This window comes from Capricornis sumatraensis, chromosome 18 (assembly GCF_032405125.1).
Source record: "Capricornis sumatraensis isolate serow.1 chromosome 18, serow.2, whole genome shotgun sequence".
Taxonomy (NCBI): domain Eukaryota; kingdom Metazoa; phylum Chordata; class Mammalia; order Artiodactyla; family Bovidae; genus Capricornis; species Capricornis sumatraensis.
In genome coordinates this window covers 26,391,999-26,412,352 of record NC_091086.1, presented here as the reverse complement: position 1 = coordinate 26,412,352, position 20,354 = coordinate 26,391,999, and the positions used below count along the sequence as shown (strand labels likewise).

The 20,354-nt window shown below is 39.0% G+C and overlaps 1 protein-coding gene across 2 annotated transcripts in view; it reads right to left on the bottom strand.

Moving 5' to 3' along the window:
* The window catches only part of PDE4D (phosphodiesterase 4D), a 972,033-nt gene that overhangs the window by 782,539 nt on the left and 169,140 nt on the right, over positions 1-20,354 (bottom strand). The window contains exon 1 of one of the 2 annotated variants that reach the window (XM_068990576.1): positions 19,108-19,373. The exons of the other annotated variant lie outside the window; for it this stretch is intronic. Within the exon in view, the coding sequence (XP_068846677.1) occupies positions 19,108-19,373 (266 nt within the window). Of the gene's footprint in view, positions 1-19,107; positions 19,374-20,354 lie in introns of those variants that run through there. 2 annotated transcript variants of the gene reach the window in all.

The window sequence follows — 20,354 nt, the reverse complement described above, 5'->3', positions numbered from 1 at the left end:
ACAAAATATTTCTAGAGATCTGTTCCACAGCCATGTGAATATGTTTAACACTACTTAGAATTCTTTTTTTTTTTTTTGGAGAAAGAAATGGCAACCCACTCCAGTATTCTTGCCTGGAGAATCCCATGGACAGAGGAGCCTAGCAGGCTACAGTCTATGGGGTCGCAAGAGTCGGACACAACTGAGTGACTAAGCATAGTACATGTGCTTTTAACCACAATAAAAAATTAGAATATTTATATGACTTTAAAAAGGTATAAAGTAAAATGCCAGACTGAGAAAAATATTCAAAATAGTTGTAAGAGTTACTTTCCTAAACATACTTAGCTATTACAAATAAATTAACAAATGGCTATATTCCAATTTTTTAAATGATGAAATATATTAACAGGGAGTGGACTAAGAAATAGCAAATAAACAATGAAGAGATGTTAGATCCATTCATGAAACAGAATAGTAAATAATACTATTATTAATAATATTATATTTTATCCATAATAGTGATGAAAATGCAAATAGATCATATCCAGTAATGGTGAGAGTGATAATGAGAAATTAATAGATCCTCTGGTATGGTGCTTATGAGTGTGTAAGAGGATGAAACAATTCTAGATGCAAATTTTCCAATATAATATTTCCCTGGCAGTCCAGTGGTTATGATTCTGTGTTTTTACTGCAGGGGGATAGGTTCAATCCCTGGTCAGGGCTAAGATCCCATTTGCCATGTGGTCAATAATAATAATAAAATAATATATCTTTGGACCAATGATTTCACTTGCTAGAAATACAACTCACAGATACATTGTAACATTTGTAATGAGAATTAAATGAAGTAATCCTGAAAAGCATTATGCTTATTATATGAAAATTATTCAATAAGTGTCATCCATCCCCTGGTGGTGGATATTTTTATTAAATTTACTTGAATACAATTAAAATATTTCTAAAAGGTTACACCAGATAATGTGAAAAGTAGTTACTCTGGTAAGGGCAAAGGAAGGGCAGAAAGGGACTCACACAACTGTTACCTTTTATAGAGATTTTTACCATAAACAAACATTATGTTTATGACTTTAAAATCCTAATTTTAGCCACTGAGATCAGGACCAAATACCCATAGAATATTGGAAAAAATCCTCAACATTCTCCTTTCTGAACTCTTTATGCCTATAGTTTTCCTTTCTTTCTCTTTTAAGATAACTAGCTAAGGCAACAGGGTTTCATAGGGCAAGAAATCAAGAGCACTAGGAACTCCTTTAAGTGGGCAGTTTCCATAGTCACTATACACCTAGCCCTACTGTCTTGACGTTTCTAATCAAAGGCTCAGAAAAGGGATGAGAACGAAAAATGAGGAAACGTTATTTGTCCCCTGAGTTCTCATGTTTTCTAAAACAGCTGACCAAGTCTTTTAAGATGCTATATAATCATAAAAACCAAAAGATAACCAACTAACCCTGTGCTGTTAGACGTGTCAGAAAATGAATTTCAAAGCATAAGTCACGATGGTCTCACTAATCAGCTGCCATTGAGGTATGAGATTAAGGAAACAAGGCGCTTTTTCCTAATTCTTACTGTGATTACAGCTTTAAAATGTGTGTTTAGTGGTTTCCAGTGAAAATGTTCAGGACATGGCAGAAGAAAAGCTTCCCCTGAGAAGACTGCAGATTTTCTTCTCAAAGGCCCAGAGATAGGCAATACCTTGGAGAAATTACTAAGATTAGAATCTGGCACTGAGTTATGCAGATTCTGAAATCAGCACGTGAGAGCAAACCCATATTACACAAGCTTATGAAACTGCTGAACGGAATCCAAGTGCCAATTAACTTCTTTTCAATGAGCACTACGATCACTGGGCTGATTATAATGCTTCAACCATCTGACCCAGTACTTTCCTTTTCAGTAGGAAGTCCTATAGAACAGCGAAGACTATAATCAGAAGACTTCTTGGTAAACATGGAACCAGAAAAAAGATATAGATAAATAGGTGATAGATTAGATAGATACATTAGACAGATAGATAGAAATGGCTATTAGTAAGATGATTAACGTATTCCTGAGAATCATGTGTCCTCTCAAGTGATGACTACGTAGGAAAACTGATACCGTTGATTCTGCCACCATCTTCCATAAAACCAAAAAACAGCCTTCATAATGTATGGCAATTCCTCATTATTGTATTGCAACAGACACTCCCTGTAGATCAGAAAAACAAGCTGAGAAGGTTCAAATTTAAAGGGTGATATCAGAGAGAATTGTAACCAGGCACGTGGACTGTTTTCATTGTTGCTATTGGGCTGAATCTCAGGAGCTTGAATGATGGAGACACTGTTACACAAAGACGCTCAGGACCTTGTAATGTCAAAGCTTCCTTTCATTGCTCCCAAAAGTATTACTGCATATATTTAAAATTTTCATTTATCACAGGGAAATTTAAAATTGATTCATAAAAAATCACAGTTTTCAAGATTTCAAAGGATATGGAAAATTTTAAGCATAACATTTTACTTCTTAAATGCTGTTTTTCCTCCTCTGATTCTGCTACCTCTGTCTATGTTATCTACTTATTGATGAAATTTTGTGCACATCTTATGGGCTTATTGATCAATTAACACTCACAGCATTTTGGGGGATCTGTATATACTAGCCACAGATTTTTCTATGCAGTAGGCATTGTTTACATATGAATTGTAAATTTATCCAACTAATTTGTTGAAATAATTCCAATGAAACTGTGAAGACTAAGGACACCCAAAATTTATAGTTTCGAGTCCAAAGTAAAATAGATTTTTCTCTATTATATAGACAGGATTTCATCAATCTTATCTACAAGTGTTTATATGGATATATTTCCTAAAACTGTATAAGTTTTACATTTTTATTCTTTGGCAATATGTTACCAAGAAATTGCCTTTTCTTCTGTTACTGTTCCGTCTGTCATCTTCATATATGCTTAGTCCTTACCCGTCTCTTGCATTATTTCATTTTGCTCTGCTTTTTTTTTTCCTTTCATTTTCCTTGGTATATCAATGTCTTAGTGTAGTGCAAATGAAATACCATATTTTACTGCTGTCAATTTACTGTGGTGTTTTGTATTTTGGTTGTGTATTAAAATATAATCATACTATGTTTTAAAAAAATAATAGAACTGTATTCTGAATGTTCAGTGTCAGTCTATTAACCAACAGTTTCTCTCTCATGGACAATGTTTTGAAAAAGCACTGTCAATTTTTTTCTTCTGTGATTCTCTTTCATACCTATTCAAATTCCCACCAATCTCATTGGCATGCCAACAGATCTCTTTAAAGTGTTGCCTCTCTGCTGCATTAAGCGTGGATTTTGTATGTTGATTCACAGGGGAAGACTCATTTCTACATCTTTTCTTCCCTCTGTACTATATACAGATCCAAGAGAACACTTCGCAATTAACTGTGACCATAATATTAATTCTAGCCAAAATACAGCAGAAGAACAACACAGCAAAATGCTTTCTAGTATCCCCATACTGCAGCCCACAACTTTTGGTCACTTTACAAGGTCAATCTTCATTATTACTAGGTCTGACAGTAACTGCCTGGCTACAAGAAGCTGATAGCCTTAACTTTCTAGGTTGCTCCTGGTAAAAAGCCTGACTTTGATGTGTCTAAACAAGCATAAATATAGAACTCATGACAAGGTGTATTAGGATTGTAAAATCTTCTGAGAGGAAGCTGCCTAGAGCTGCCCTGCTTAAGAGATTTAAAAGCAGACAGATCAAAGCATGTGTCATTGAAAATCCTTCTGGTTGTCTTGAGAAAAGGGGTAAAATTGCAAACCCATTCAGTTGTATCCATTACTGTAATGACTGAGAATAGACCAGGATGACGAAAATGAAGGGTGAGTCGTGCAGGGTCATAATAATAGTCATCACAGGTCATGTGCCACGGATATTGAATTTTTCTTTTGCACAGCAAAGAGAGCTTTGTGTTTTTTCTGAATAGCTATGGCAACAGCTTTTATTTTTGAGTGCTGGGATTTCCTGTCTATAGACCCACGCATCTGAGTAATATGCCTATCCCAAACATTCATTAGGATACTGAGGATGAGTCAAAAAACAAGATGGACATATGCCAAGAGGTTTTATACTAGGAGTAAAATCTATTTATCCACTGACTCGGCAAATTGAATTTGGGGAAGGTAAAGAATTCGAGGCTGTCACATCCTATTGAATCTCATACTTTCAAGTTAGGATTATGTAAATAGGGAAAGAAGAGGCTAGAAATTCTGCATGCTGAGAAGGAAAGTCTAGAATGGAAGGGTTCTCTTTGCAGGATAAGGCACTCTCTAAAACTTGGAGTAACATACAATTTCTGAAGGGAAAATCTTCTTGAGTGATGCTGACTATAATTCTGTGCTCTGTGGAACATTTAATTGACAGTGTGTTTCTTATGGTGCTTCTCTTAACATTCAGCTCTCCTCAAACTGATGCTGTGCCTCTTTTAAATGGGCCACCCTGCATAATCTGAATGAGCTTTTTCCAGTAAAGAATCATGTTGATGTAAATCTACGTTGGCAAGAGCGTCATCAGAGTCAGCTGGGAGTGACAGGCATGTTCTAGCCAATTCTGGATGGTGTGTTGAAGTGTGTTGAAATATGCTTCCCAGGCTACAAGCGCCAGTGCACAAAAGCCTGCCCACGTCTTCATGGGGATGACGTGCTGAACAGCAAAGCCACAGCTCTGTCAGAACATAAAACGCATACCAGGAGCATTTCTGGAAGAGAAGCCAGCCTATCAATCACAACGAAAGCTACATAATCCTTACAGGTGAAAAGGTGCCAGCGCTCGCCCTTTCCCTTAGGGCAAAAAAACCAAACAAAAAAAAAAAACTTTGCACATGTTGCTCTGCAGGTCAACCTCCTGACACAGATCGTATTTCCTAGTAACAGCCAGGTTTACCTAGTATCCATTTGCAGGCAGGCAATACAAAGCAACAATTCAAACTCCAAAGAGAAAGCTAAGCTCTATCTATTTTCATATTTGTTTTGTTTACAAGGATGATTATGAAAACATCCCTGAATAAATCTTAAAATGCTGCACGGTCTTGCTCTCTTTAAAAAATAACTTAGGCCTACACATAAAACCTATTTATTTAATACAAGCAGTACCATTGTAATAACTATCACTATATGCATGAACCATTGTGGTAAGTACCACACATATTTTTTCAGAAATTTTTTTCAATTCTTCAGTATCTATTTTTAACATCATGCTTAAGAATAAGATTTTGTATCCAATGCAGCAGGGCTTGGGGTGGGGGGCGGGGTGGGGGGGATGGCAGGGAGAATGGTAACTTCACATTAGAAAATCTGCCCTAGGGCCATACATCTGGAAACTAGCAATTTCCCAATTGCCTTTCTGTATCTTCCATCACATTTCTCATCCCCAGAGCATGAATGTATGGTAAAAGGGTGGGAAGAACATGGCTTTACCAGAGAAACGTTGACAGACCTGGCCAGCTGGTTTTCATTGCCTGTCTCTTCCATTCCTATAAATGCACTGCAGCTGAATTAGAGTGCCTGGAATGAATTTCAACAAATAGACCCCAGAGGCTGGCCATTCCAGCCTAAGAGTTGTTACTTGTCTAACTACATGGCCTCAAATGAGATTCTTGTCTCTGATACACAGTCATCACCACAAAAGGTCCAAGACTGCCAGGGGAGTGTTCATCACCAGACTCTCACCCACCACTGGCTCTGAAAATCCCCCGGAGTCTAAGTCCCCCACTCCCCTACACCCCCTCCAATTTTCCATTGTGAGTTTCCATATTCTTGCTCTGACTCTAATGTGTGTGTGTGTGTGTATGTGTGTGTGTGTGTTAGTCGCTCAGTTTTGTCCGACTCTTTGTGACTCCATGGACTGTAGCCCACCAGGCTCTCTGTGGGATTCTCCAGGCAAGAATACTGGAGTGGGTTGCCATTTCCTTCTCCAGGGGATCTTCCCAACCCAGGGATTGAACTCGGGTCTAACAGCTGCCCATTATTTCAGCCCTCTGATGTGGTGGCTACTCCCCCTCCATGTTGTTGCACCACCTTAGCTAAAGGAGAAATAGGTATCTTTCTTGCTCTCCTCTGCTGCTTGCAGAGAGAACTGTGACCATTTCTTAACCACCTTTCCCTTTTCTACTCTGCTCTGAACCACCATTATACCTACCTATATTATACTTGTTGTATCTCACCTGGATTACTGCAACAGTATCTGAATTGGTCTCTCTGTTTTCTCTTCTGTGCCACATCTCTATTTTCTACAAAGGGGCAGCAATGATTTTTCCGAAACTTGAGACAGCCTATGCCCCTCCCTGAGGCAGGCACTCCCACTGTTAACACTTCTCCCTTCAAAACACCAGAGTCATCACCAAGAAAAATCCTACCACAGCCTCAAAATACGACACGATGTGACTCCCTTCTACGTCTTGGACTTCATCTTCTATAATGTCCCGCTTCCTCAAATACATCAATCACATCATCCCTCAGACCTTTGCACTTGTTATTTCTTCTGCCTGAAATGCTCTTTCTCGGTGTAATCACTCACCTTCTTCAGACCTCTATTCAAATGTCACCATAGAGAGTCCTCCCCGAAAAGGTATTTACAGCTCTATCCCCTTGACTTCTCAGGTGGCGCTAGTGGTAAAGAACCTGCCTGCCAATGCAGGAGACATAAGAGATGCAGGTTTGATCCCTGGGTTGGGAAGAACCCCTGGAGGTGAACCCCTTGGCACAGCAACCGAGTCCAGTATTCTTGTCTGGAGAACCCCCATGGACAGAGGAGCCCGGTGAGTTGCAGTGCATAAAGTCGAAAAGAATTGGATATGACTGAAGTGACGTAATGTGCACACACGCACCCCTTACCCAGCTTTATTCTTCCTTATTGTACTTATTATTCTCTGAGCTACCGGAATATTTATTTATATACTGTCCTCTTCCTCATTAGAATACATGTTCCATGTGGGGGTGGGGGGACAGGACTTCGTCTTTTTCACTCAGTGTTATATCTTCAGAAGAGTTACAAGATACAAAGTAGACACTCAGAAATTATTGTTTGAATAGATGGAAGATAACAGGATATTTAGCACCCGACTCTTATCCTGGTGAGCCAGTCTTGAAATAGAAAAAGTACCTTAGGAAACAAATGGTTTTCTGCATACAGTCCATCAGACTTGCTGGGCATGTTTTAAGCATTATATTCTTATGCAATTTAATGAAAAGGCAGATAGAGTCCTCACATAAATAGTGTCTCTGGTCTGTGCATCAGAACAAAAGTGCCACGGGTGGAATTAACACATCTCATTTCAATGGAAATACAACCATGTATTCTTTTTCTGGAGGATTATCTTAGAAGGAGTAGAAGGCATTAGGTAGCTGAAGGATGGTTTAGATTGGTCTAATTGAACTAAATCTCACATTCCAATCCTTAAGTGTTCAGTGCACACACTTGTGGTTTAGCAAGCTTGGGGCAGGGTAATAATTCAAAATGTCACTTTCTTTTATTTGGAGTAAAGCTGTTGAGAAAGATAAAACTAATCATGTTTCACTTAAGCATATGAATCCCTGGTGTGCATATATGTATGAGTATGGGTGTGGGTGTCTGAGAAAGAGAGAGAGAATGTTAGCTGACCTCTGAAACTTGATTCCAACTTACATTTATAGTCACCTTCTGCAGAGACACTCTAAGCTGTACCCAATCTCACTCAAACCCCATATAATCCCCATATTGGTTGATCTTGTTCCTTTGGTGAAAAGAACTTACCTCCTGCCACTTTCTGTCCTTCCATATTTCACTCCAGTTCTCTCCTTACTCAACTCCTCTAGGCTTTATGTTCACATCCAATTCTTTTCTAGGCCCCACTTTCCTCCTTGTAAAATGTGATAATTAAACCTAAACCTAACTAAGTTGCCATGAATATCAAATAACATAATCTAAAGGACTTCCATGGCAGTCCAGTGGCTAAGACTCTGCGCTCCAGATACAGGGGGCATGGGTTTGATCCCTGGTTAAGGAACTAGATCCCGCATGCCACAATGAAGTTTGGATGCCACAACTAAAGACACATCTTGCAAGCTGCAACGAAGACCTGGCACAGCCAAATAAATAAATATTTAAATAATATAATCTAAGTAAAAATTCAGTATGGGCCTTCTTTGTGACTATTCTATGTCATACTCCACCTCAAGTCTTATTATGATTCCCACCACAGGAAACACTTTCTTCTTTCCTATAAACTCCACCACTCTTTGTACTTAGTTATGGCAACTACTAATGCTTTATGGTTATTTTGAGTAATCATATTCTATCTCCATCTGATCACAACCCTAGAGAGCAAAGACAACACCCCAATAGCATCCCACACAGCAATTTACATACACACAGTAGGAGATGAATTAAGCTCCTGGATTTTAGGAGGTTCAGCTCACCCTCAGTGTTCCTCCAAGACTCTTTTTACGTGACATTTGAAAAGCACTTTATTCTTTTCAAAAAGTCTTTTCATTAAGTATATCATTTGAATTTTTAAATAATTCTAAGAAGTAAGGAATGAATTAACCATAATTCCATTTTATGCATGCACCAAATTGTGATCTGTGGAGTTGAAATAATACCCCTGGGATCACATAGTAAGTGAATAGCAAAGTCGGAGCAGACAGTACATTTTGGGCCCTCTTTCTGTATCACAACAAGACTGTGCTAGGGATACACTAGTGAAAAAAGTGATCAGTGGTTCTAGATCAGTGCTTCTCAACTGGGGACAATTTTGCCCTCAGGGGACGTTTAGCCATATAACCAATAATTATAGGGTGGTAAAAACAGGGTACCAATACCTGACTTTCTGCTTAAGAACTGGAATTACCTAATCCAAGTTCAGTGTGTTTACCACCAACTAAGGGATTCAGACCCGAAGAACAAATGTCCTTCAAAAACAGATGCCCTTCTTCCAACAGTGAAAATGTCAGTGATTCAGGACCACTCAGTTGAAACATTAGAGCATCTGACGCACGAAGATGGCTTGAAGCATAGGGGATGTCACTGATCGAATTTAAACGTTGAATGTAATGATGAGGTTATTTTCTTTCCAAATCCCTTTCAGTCATGCTTATTACCTTAAGGAGAAGGACTCCATCGGCCTTTCACAATTCTACATTACTCACTAACTGCCATTTTAGGCTGAGAGCAGACCCCAGGCTCAGAACCACTGCAGGTCACAGCATCTAGTTTAACTTGAGTCCATTTAACCTGCTTTATTTTTCAATTGCATTTTTGCCCAGTTATCATCTACATATGATAAGTGACACTGGTTTCCAATTTATAATAATAAGGATATAAGGCTTCATGCTTAAACAGATAGGCCTTTAAATAAAAATATAAATCCACTAAAAAAATTAAATACAACATGGTACAAATGATCCACAGGTGTACCTTAAACTGGGCAAGTGATACAGGAATGAACACACCATTAATGACCCTGCTATTGTTATTGTAAGAGGGCTTTATTAAAGAAACCTGGTTCTATTCAGAGGCGAGCCTTCGCATTTGGCCTTGTGCGTCATCAGCCTCCAATTCATATATGTTTTAGTTATTACTACCAATAAATCACACACTGTTCTATTTGGCACCCACTCAATAGAAAGCCATAAAAAAAAATCACCCTGAGAAGTAAAACAAATACTATAAACCTAAAGAAGGTAAACAAGCAGAAATGATAATCCAAATAACCTTATTAGTCAGAAAGTTGCTTTCTTTAAAAAGCTCAACAATACACACTTACCATTTATCTATATAAATGTGAAATCAGCTATATAAGAAAATGAAAAAAAGCCCTATGTACTCTAATAATTAAAATATACAAAGTCACTTTATTTTAATTATAGTTAATTTAATCAGAGTGCTATCTCATAAGAATAATGGAAAGGAAATCAGTTGGTTTGAAAGAACTGCAAGGTAAAAGTGGGCATGAACTTTAAGCAAAACATTTACATTAAAATAAACTGTCTATGCTAAATCTCTTCAAAAAATTTTTTCTATTATTCAATTTTACTTATTCTGAAGATCTACTTTGGAGAAGTGATGCTTTGTTTCCATCAGTTCAAATTTCTCCAAACTTCATACTAAAAAACCAAAACCAAACAAAAAACAACTATGCAGAGTGTTCTGGGTTTTTTTTTTTTTTTTTTTTTTGCTTGTTTCAAATTTCTCAAAATCTTCTCATTTCTTTTATAAGCCTAGGTCTTGTGTATAACTGAATCACTATGACTTATAAGACATAAGAACTAGTCATAAGAGTTTAACAAGCAAGTTATTCAGTAATTCACCATGAATTATAAATATACTTACATATTTTTCAGAATACAACAGGCATAAATTATTTCAAAGTATAAACTAAAAGTTACTGAAGTTGAAAATTAGTGACAGTATCATATACCAATTCATTCAGATATACTAAAGTCAAATCATATTAGCCAAGGTTTGTGTAAATCCAGAACACACACTCACTCATACACACAGAGTTGTGGTAACAAAGTCCAAAATATGGTTAATCATTCAGTTTGAAACTTCTTTCCACTATTGTGCAATCAAGCACAACATAACCAAGACTTCTAGACTGGAATGTTATAGATCTCCCCAGGTGTTTGGCGTAAGAACAACAGCAAAAGAGAGAACAGCAATTAAAGAACAAATATTTACTAAATGCATATTATACAGGTGGCATAGCCCCTCACAGTGGATACAAAGATTGATTCATGTGAGGGTTCCTACTTTTCAGGAATTTATGTTCCAGCTACACAGTCAAAAGACACACATGAAAAAGAAGACAGCATAAGACAGAAAGTGTTAAATAAATGGCAACACTGTGCTCTCAGAGCTCAAGATAGATCTCACCAAATGAAGTCAGGCAATTTGGCCCTGTACATATTTGCTCATGAAAACCCAAAGCTGAGCCATTAATCCCAATGTTTTCACTTTCACTTTCTTTCCTCTCATTAAACTTTACATTTTATTTATGATGTACTGACCCAAAGAAAACAATCTCAGAAATGCCCTTTTAAAGAAGACAGACAGACAGCATTTACTTCTGGTCCCAGAGATATTTCCATTATGAAAGCAGATCTCCTGTTAAGTCCAAGAGGCCTTTCCAAAATGGGGGGATTGGGCAGGAAGGCTGGCAGATGACTAGAAGGAGAGTGTTTTGAGGTCAAATGGGCTGTGGTCCCCCTGTCTAGCCACCCGGTCAGTCACAGTCAGCCTGCCAGCTCTGGTTACTAGGCAATGTGCTGCTCTGTTGCTTAGTGACTTGAGCCTGCAGACCATCATTTCCAACCGGCTCTTACGGAACCTAACCATAATAGATTTCTGACTTGATCTTTTTCTTTAGAATTCAAGTCTTTCATGCCTTTTTCTCTGAATCACTGAAAATGAAACTATATTCTAATTGGTTTTGTCTTGATCCCAGTCTTATTCTAAAACTACTCTATATCAGAATGTTTTCTGCTGACCTTAAAACCTTCCTTCTCCAAGGACATATATTTCTCCTACTCACACATATATTTTTATGGAAACAAAAAGATGGCTACATTCATATGAGCTACAGGTGTTAAACAGGTAAACTGAGATTCCACATTAAGAAAGGGCTCTGTTCCTCCCCTTCTGTTAACTAACCACCATTTCGTAAAGTCATTGTATATCCATTGTTACAGGTTCCATATATAAGCAGGGTAGAGAAACAAATAAATGTGAACATGATTCTTAACCCAAAGGAAAGTAATGCTGAAAGAACACAGGATGGAGAGTTAGGCAAACCTTAGTTCAAGTTTTAAGTCAGTTCATTTCATGGCTGTCTAGCTGAATGATCTTGATTATGTACCAGTTTCCTTGGGACTAAGCCTCTGCATATGTAGAATACAACTAATAATACTTAAATTCAAGCTTGTTTCTTTTGAAGGATTAACGTACATAAAGTATCTGACATACAGCAGGAGCTAAATCATTTTTATATACGTGTGAAAGTTGCTCAGTCATGTCCAACTCTTTGAGACCCCATAGACTATAGCCTGCCAGGTTCCTCTGTCCATGGAATTCTGGAGTGGGTAGCTATTCCCTTCTCCAGGGGGTCTTCCCTACCCAGGGATGGAATCCAGGTCTCCCCGCATTGCAGGCAGATTTTTAACCATTTGAGCCACCACGCTATTGTTAGAATAAGTCTCAGGTTATAAAGGTGTGTTTTTATGAACCTATAGTTTTAAGTCCAAAGTGAAATCAAACAATTCCTTCTGATATCAACTCAAGATCTCATTTCGAGAATAAGTACTTCATTTGAGATAGTTAGATAGCCTTTATGTCCTTAAAATTGAACATGAAATGATTTTCTTCTGCTTTGTATATATGGTAGAAGAGATTGGTGTGTTAAGATGGTACATAGTTGAAGATGCAGTAAAATTTTAAATTCAATTTTTTATTCTATCCACAGATTTCCACGTTTCCTACCCCAAATCATGGCTTCCAGATGGTGTTCTAGAGTGAATACCATTCATCTTGAAGGCCCTGAAGCCTTTTTATGAGTCACATAATTATTAAACTGCTCTATCCTCTGTTTTTACCCATGAGGCATACACCTCACTAACTTACAACAGCAAGTTGGAACTGGTTTTTAATTACTTATCTTAAATGTACTTAGTTTGTTATCACGTGGTAAATTTAATTAGTCAATTTTTACTTGTAAATATCAAATGCCTCTGTATCCATATGACTTATGAATAGAGTCTACAATTTAAAAAGGTTGGTAATTAAGGTCCAATATTGAGTGACCACAGAACTGGAAATACATGACTTCTGCTATGTTAAACTCCTCATGGTTTAAAACATGTTTTGCTTTGGTTCCCCCCCCCCGCCCCCCCAGCAGCAAAATCATTTAAAAAACGATATAACTTTGCCACACTGGTGACAGTAAAACTTCTTCCTGAAACTGCTACTTGAAGAACAATTTTAGTAGTTTTCTGTTTAAGGAACAAAAAAATGTACTGAAGCTCCAAAGCTCAATTAATTCAGTAATCTCACAAGAGCTTGTTATTTATAAAGATACTTATATAAAGAATAAAGAATAACTTTAAAAATTATTTTAATGAACTTTGAGACAATTTTTTTTTTCTCATTCAGCGTTTCTACCAAGTTTATTAGAAAGGCTGTTTTGCTTGAAAGTAATTTCACCACTAGTAGAATGACTTTGGCACAGACACACTTAATATATCTTCTACTTCTTTAAGATAAACGTCAAAGGTCACAGGAAGTACATAGGCGTAATAAATTGAGATGTTAGTTCACTGTTTTCTTCACTTTCTTTAGTTACTATTTGTCACATTTTTATTTTGGAATTTCTTAAATTCTCAGTTGCTCAGTCGTGTCCAACTCTTTGCAACCCCATGGACTATATCCCCCCAAGCTCCTCTGTCTATGGGATTTCCCAGCCAAGGATACTGGAGTGGGTTGTCATTTCATCCTCCAGGAATTTCTTTAATATTACAAAGTGATTAACAAGTTCTTTAAGATGAATGTCTTCCTGAGGTCTTCTGATTTTAGGAAAGGTTAATCAGACTTTTCAAAAGTTATAGTCCCTTTTAACTTGCAGTGCCCCAGGATTTCCAGGGGAGGCACACAGCCAGTTACACCAGGGACACAGTTCAGCCATCTGGCCCCACCTACCCTGCTGGCATTACTTCCTGTTGTGCATCTCAGAAACTCTCCCCCAGGAAATTTCCTCCCCACCTCCTTGTTTCACACTAGCGAGACCCCACCTCCGAGTTTCCAGCTCCAGCAATGGGCAGCACCAGCAATGCCCTTCTCTGGGTATCACCACTATAAGTGACGGAGAAAAGATAACCTTAAAGTTAAGATGGGCAAACAACAGAGCTGGAACAAAGGAGAGAGTTCTCAAATAGAATCTCTAAATAACAGCTTTGAAAAACTACTTGGGTGTGTATGGGTGTGTTTGTGAATGGGGTTGTGTTTGTGTTGGACCTATAAACTCTCTAAACGTGGGATTTCTTCTTTGTAGGTGATAAAGGGTTTCTGGCCCATTCTGTAACTTGAATAAAATTTATAGTGCATTTCTTTCTTAAACAACAACCAACCATTAAAAGCAACTATAGTTGCTGAAGAAATTATGACTCAAGAAAGCAAATTTTTACTTTTAAACATGAGCAATGTTATATCCAAAGCCAATGCCTAGTAAAGTTTATAATAAGCAAAAGTTATGGTCCAAAAAACTTATCTAGCTCCCTAAAAATCTTTGAAGATTTTCTAAAAGCCTCCTAAAAAAGGCCTTTCAAAAATCTACCTAAAGGAATTATTTTGTTGTTTAAGGATGTTGCTAAGTGCTTTTTCTACCTTTGGATATGCTGTAATTAAACACACACACCACAGAAATTTTAAAGATAAGACACGTATTACCTGGACAGTATCTTGCCCGAAGAAATCCTATTGCCTAAAACACACTCTAGAACACTTTCCTTCATTTGGTGCATAGCACCCAGGGTAAAGTGAGGAAAAAACATGAAAAATACAAAGATTTTCCTGAAATAAACTTACACTGAAAGTTTTCTTCACCAGAAATTCCAGTGACATTTATGCTGACATAACAGGAAATTCCCCACACTGATGAAAACACAGCCTCATCTATAATGACTAGACCACAAAGTACCAGATATTAAGTAAAAATGGAAAAACAAAGCGGTGAGAAGTATGAACACAAGAGGGTCCTAACCTGACACATGGCATCAGATGGAGCACCAGCACTCAGTGAACATTAGCTAGGGATGTAACTGTTACTTAAAGCTTTGTCCCATCCACGAAAAACTGACAGGGTAAACATTTTAAAATGAGGTTGTTGTTATTTAGTCACCAAAGTGAAAGTGAAAGTTGCTCAGTCATGTCCAACTCTTTGTGACCCAGAGGACTATACAGTCCATGGAATTCTCCAGGCCAGAATACTGGAATGGGCAGCCCTTCCCTTCTCCAGGGGATCTTCCCAATTCAGGGAGGGAACCCAGGTCACACTGTAGGTGGATTCTTTACCAGCTGAGCCACTAGGGAAGCCCAAGAATACTGGAGTGGGTAGCCTATCCCTTCTCCAAGGGAATCTTCCTGACCCAGCAATTGAACCAGGGTCTCCTGTATTGCAAGATTCTTTACCAGTTGAGCTACCAAGAAAGTCCTTTGGTAACTAAGTCACATCCTGCTTTAAGATTCAGCCTGAGCAAGACTGGATTAAAGGACACATAATAAAGGAAATATTAGTTTACAATGACCCTCATTAAGTATCTGTCCCTATGCAAAACACTTTAATTTATACATAAATGTATTTAATAAAACCACAACACCAAGTGAATACTATTATGAATCCCAGGAAACTGGGTACCAGTGAAATAAGCCTATAGTAAGTAACTTGTACATGGGAAGTCAAATTTTAATGTAAGTAATTTAACTTCTCAGATACTCTCTGTCCAAGAGTCACATGGCACATGGAGTATTATGTCTTTTTCAGTAAACTATTCTTTAAATAGTTTGTGAAAATCCAAATGAAGCCTGGTTAAGAACAACCAGGATCAACCTGATAAATACAGCAGATAAACATGAAATAACTTAGGGTGTTTAGTTAAGAAAAGAGAAGAATTTTTAAAAAGCATGATAACACTGACTATGTTGATTAATGGGCTTGTCAAGATGAGTAGAGCAGGGTCCTGGGATGGGTTACTCCAAGCTTCTTGCCTTAAGGTCTAAATTATGGAAGACACGAGAGACTGAAGCTACAGGGTTTCCAAAGCAGATCCAAGAACCAAAAATGACAATGGCAGGGAAGGAGCTTTCAGTTGTATATAAGCAAGGACTTCCCAGTCAATAGACCTGTCAAAGAACAGAATTGCTCTGTATGATCCTCATCCAGGAGGTCTGCAGAGATGTTCATCACAGATGTTACTCTATGAACTCAACTATGGTATAGAGGGAGAACCAATAGCCATTAGCACATTGTGACTGACATGGGCTGGCCATTACCCACATCTGTTTTACCTTGTGGCTCAGCTGGTAAAGAATCCGCCTGCAGTGCGGGAGACCTGGGTTTGATCCCTGGGTTGGGAAGATGTCCTGGAGAAGAGAAAAGCTACCCACTCCAGTATTGTGGCCTGGAGAATTCTATGGACTGTATAGTCCACAGGGTCGCAAAGAGTCGGGACACGACTGAGCGACTTGCACATTATTATTATTATTTTTTTTTTTGGTAACAGGACTGAGACAGGTTTCCCAGCCTCCTTGGAAGTTAGACGTGGCCACAGAACTGACTTCTTTCTGAGGAATCCTGGGATAAGCAATGGGTGAAATTCTAGAACTGCCTTATAAAACCTCACCAATGCCATCTTCTGTGCTGTTCCCTGATTCAGTGGAGCCTGAAAACTTGGAAACCATGTGTTACCAATAGCGGAACCATAAGATAATAGGACCCAGGGTCCCTGAACTACCCAGGTCAGGCTAGCTCCCCACAAGAAGCAGAAGCAAGAAATAAATATTTACTGTGTCAGTCCACTACGATTTGGGGAGTGTGTTGTAGAGCAAAGTGATTATCTTAATCAGATGCTTTCCAGTGTGATTTTTTTATATATACTGTAGTATAAGTAATTTGAAACCAAGGAATAGCTCTTGTTCAACTTTGTAATCAGTAGGTACAAGATAAACACTTTGGACTCAGTAGGTAGTAAACATACGCATATTGAATGGAAGGGAGTATCAGGCATAGGAAACATTCTGAGGCAGAGACACACCTGGTGTGTAATTAAATGACTGATGATCTAATTTAAGAGGAGAAGAGGATTTGACCATAGTGGTGGTAGTGACAGTTTAGATATTAATATGTTTTTGTGTATGTGTGTGTGTATAATCAGCACAATTTGGAATATATCTTTTTAAATTCTGGGTCATGCTTAGTCCAAGAAGTGAAAGCACAGATGGAATGATATTTGTCAAAAGACACCCATGGGTATTATGAACATTTTGGGTTTTGTTGAACCAAAAAGGAAAATGTGAAGTACTCTTTCCAACTGCCCTGCCGGATGCTTTTTCCATGAGGGATACTGTCTGCCCTCAAGTTACTGAGAATTGATATCACGATTTTTCTTTCTCATTTCCATTGCTCTTTCAACATCTCCTTCATCTGGCGGAGACACCACAACGAAGGATTGGCAGAAATTGTACTCTTGGAGTTTCTCCAAACAGCATCAGAAAAGGAAGTGCCAGAAATTTCAAAAGAAAGCCTGTTTTCATGAGATTTCCTGCCTTCCTTACATCTCAACATGCCCAAATAGTTCCGATAACCTTCGGTTGAACTTGAGGTTGCTTCACTCCAATAGAAATGAAGTGTCTGCGTGGAGGCTTACCCATTCAGCAACAGGTACACTTTAGGAACTATAATTTAAAAGGCATCTCATCTAAAAGGGACAGCACATGCCCAAATTCTGGCTCTGACCCTTTCTGAACTCCAGCCAGCTCTCCTGTTCAGGCACTTGATATTTCATCTCAAGCCATCCCTCTCCCTCAGAGCATCTCCCAGAGTTCAGCTACACCTTTCATTCACTGCTTATCTCTGATAAATTTTTTTCACAAATATCTCCCTGAGAGAGAAGTCATCCTTTTCCATCATTTTTGCAAGACTGAAAAATTCAATGTTTGTCTTGCCTCTTTTAGGAGCCTTATATCTAACTAAACTTAGAAATACCACTTAGTTAAAATCTTGGGGAAAATAAGAACACTTCCCAGATCAAAGATCTAGCTATTTAAAATGGCAATTCTAAGGTCAGACGTTTCTTTGGGTGGGTCATGCCTTTTATTTCCTTTGTTGGCTGTTTTCATCTCTGACATGAATGCACGCCTGGGTAGGGTCATGTTGCTTAAGTTTAGATTTTGATTCTTTCCTTTTATTGTTGCTTCTTTCCTAGAAGTCTTGATTCTGGATTTATTTTTTTTTGGGGGGGGGGTGTTCGTTTTGTTTTATCCATTCCTGGTATACTTTTTCGTGTTCTGTGGAAAAGCTGTATAAAAATCATTCAGTCAGTTTCAACTTTTTTTCTATTCAGTCAGTCACTATTTTTTTTCTGTTATGCCTGTTTTCTTCATCATAATATTCATTTTGCCAAAACATGGAGTAGTGTATAGAACTTACCACTGCCTGAAATTAACCAACTGTGTATCACAGATCCCTCTTTCTCTGATCATAGCCTAGAATTGCCTCTTCTCAGGCAGAAACACCATAATAAGCTCACGCAATGATTTATTTTAATATTTGTTTTATGACAGCATGAAAATACCAAGAATTGTCTAGACACCTAGCTGGCACCATACGCATAAAACAGAGTCACCTATTATAGCAGATAAAAACATGCATATAGCAAATAAAAATACTGACAAAACAGTCAGAGAATTCATAGGTGAAGAACAGAGCAATATTGCCAAGTACCAGCCTGAAACTTTTTGCACTGGCATTCCTAAACCCACTGAAAAGGCACGTTGAGATTACAAATATACTAAAGTCAGTAGCTAGGAGGGGTTTTACTGGGACACACTATTTTACACACCCACCCACACACACGCTCCATACACATCTCTGTTGAATCAGAGGGTCATGCAGGAAAGAAGAACAAACTAAGATATTCTTCTCTCCTTTCTGGTCCTTTCTCTCCCTAGATTGTTGCAGGATCTGGCAGGGCTACTAGCTTAGGAATCAAAGAAACGCCACCATGTCAGTATTGGGAAAAAACCTGCGTTCTTATTTGACATCTGGAATCCAGTTTTCTTGTAGGAACTTGCAATAGGAATTGAACTTGGAGCACCACCCATGTCAAAGGCTCCTGTTACCAATCTCAAGGATTTCTGCCCTGACTTGGACATCTGTGGGATTTATATTAAGGTAGATTATTTCTGATAAATCATGGGTGAAGAGTGAAGACAGTCCTCCACTCTCCTTCCTTCCCCTAAAGTGAAAGGCAGGAGGAGCAAAAATCATCCAGAGGCACCTGGCCACCATGTCTGCTCATCCGTGCAAACCTTACCACGTATGTGCCACGGTGAACCGCCGCTGTTTGGGGATGTTGCTACTGAGAAGCATCCTGCGCAGGAGCCTGGGGGAATTTCTCGGCGAAATCACGGGTGAGAGCTTGGGAGACACCGATTTCCTTGAGGTCTTGGACTTCTCGTGCTGCAACAGGTTTTCCCGCAAGGATTTCACAAGATCCTCGTTCAGCCAGGGGTTTGGACAATGCGGATTATCCACTTCAGGGACTGTTAAGGTGTCCGGGCTTGTCGTCTGCTGAGCCATTTTCGCGGTCAACTTTGTACACTTGGCAGTGATCCAGGGCAACGTGGTTGCCTGGCCTCTTTCCAGTGACTGCCTCGCTCGGGCTCCCGGGGAGAGGTCCGGGGAAGCAGGTCAGAGCCAACCGCTGCTAGTTCATTCGGCCGCCTGCCTCAGTCTCTCGGCGGAGACGGGGCTGGGAGCAGGGGAGGCGAGCACACTCCACGGCGGAAGCCTCGCGAACGTCACCCCTCCGCTGCCGATCCCCTGCCAAGGCTCACCGCCGAGCTCGCGGGGCAGAGGAACATGGAGGGAAGCCACAGAGAGCGAGGCTTTTGTCAGCGCTACGAAACAGCCTGCTAAACTATTGGAACTAATGCGCCGCAGCTGCTCCAGCGACTTCTGCTTATGTACATAAAAAGTCCGGGGCGCGGGGAGGGGAGGGGTGGGGGGGGGCGGTTAGGGTTTAACCATCAGATGCCTGCTGCCTGTTGTTTGGCCAGTCTTTTCATTTGCTTATTCCTGAATCCAGAAGAAAGAAAAACTTTGAACCTGACCTTCCTCTCCCGCAAGGTCTATTTATCTCCCTTTGGTCCCCGTTCATAAAAGAAATTGCTAGTCCCTCGGTTTTTATAAGGGGGGAATAAACAAACAGGAGCTAGACAAGGAGAAATAGTTCCCGGTTTGCTCAGCTCCATCTGATGGACCTTGTAAGATAAATCCCAAGAGGAGAAAATGGACTCTTTCTTTTCCTCTCTGTCTAGTTAGAAACCAAACAAAAGGTTTCAAAATACTACATATGGAACATATTACAGGTTGTGTCGTTTAGCCTAATGAAGGCCCTTTCAAAGCGTGGAATAACATAGTTATAGCCCCAAATGGTATTTGTTATATCTTTGCATTTAAACTGATGACACTCCAGAGGAACAGACTGCTTTCATAAGGGGATTTTAAAATGATTTTTAAAGTTTCAATTATTGCTTATGGTATAGACATTTTATTCAA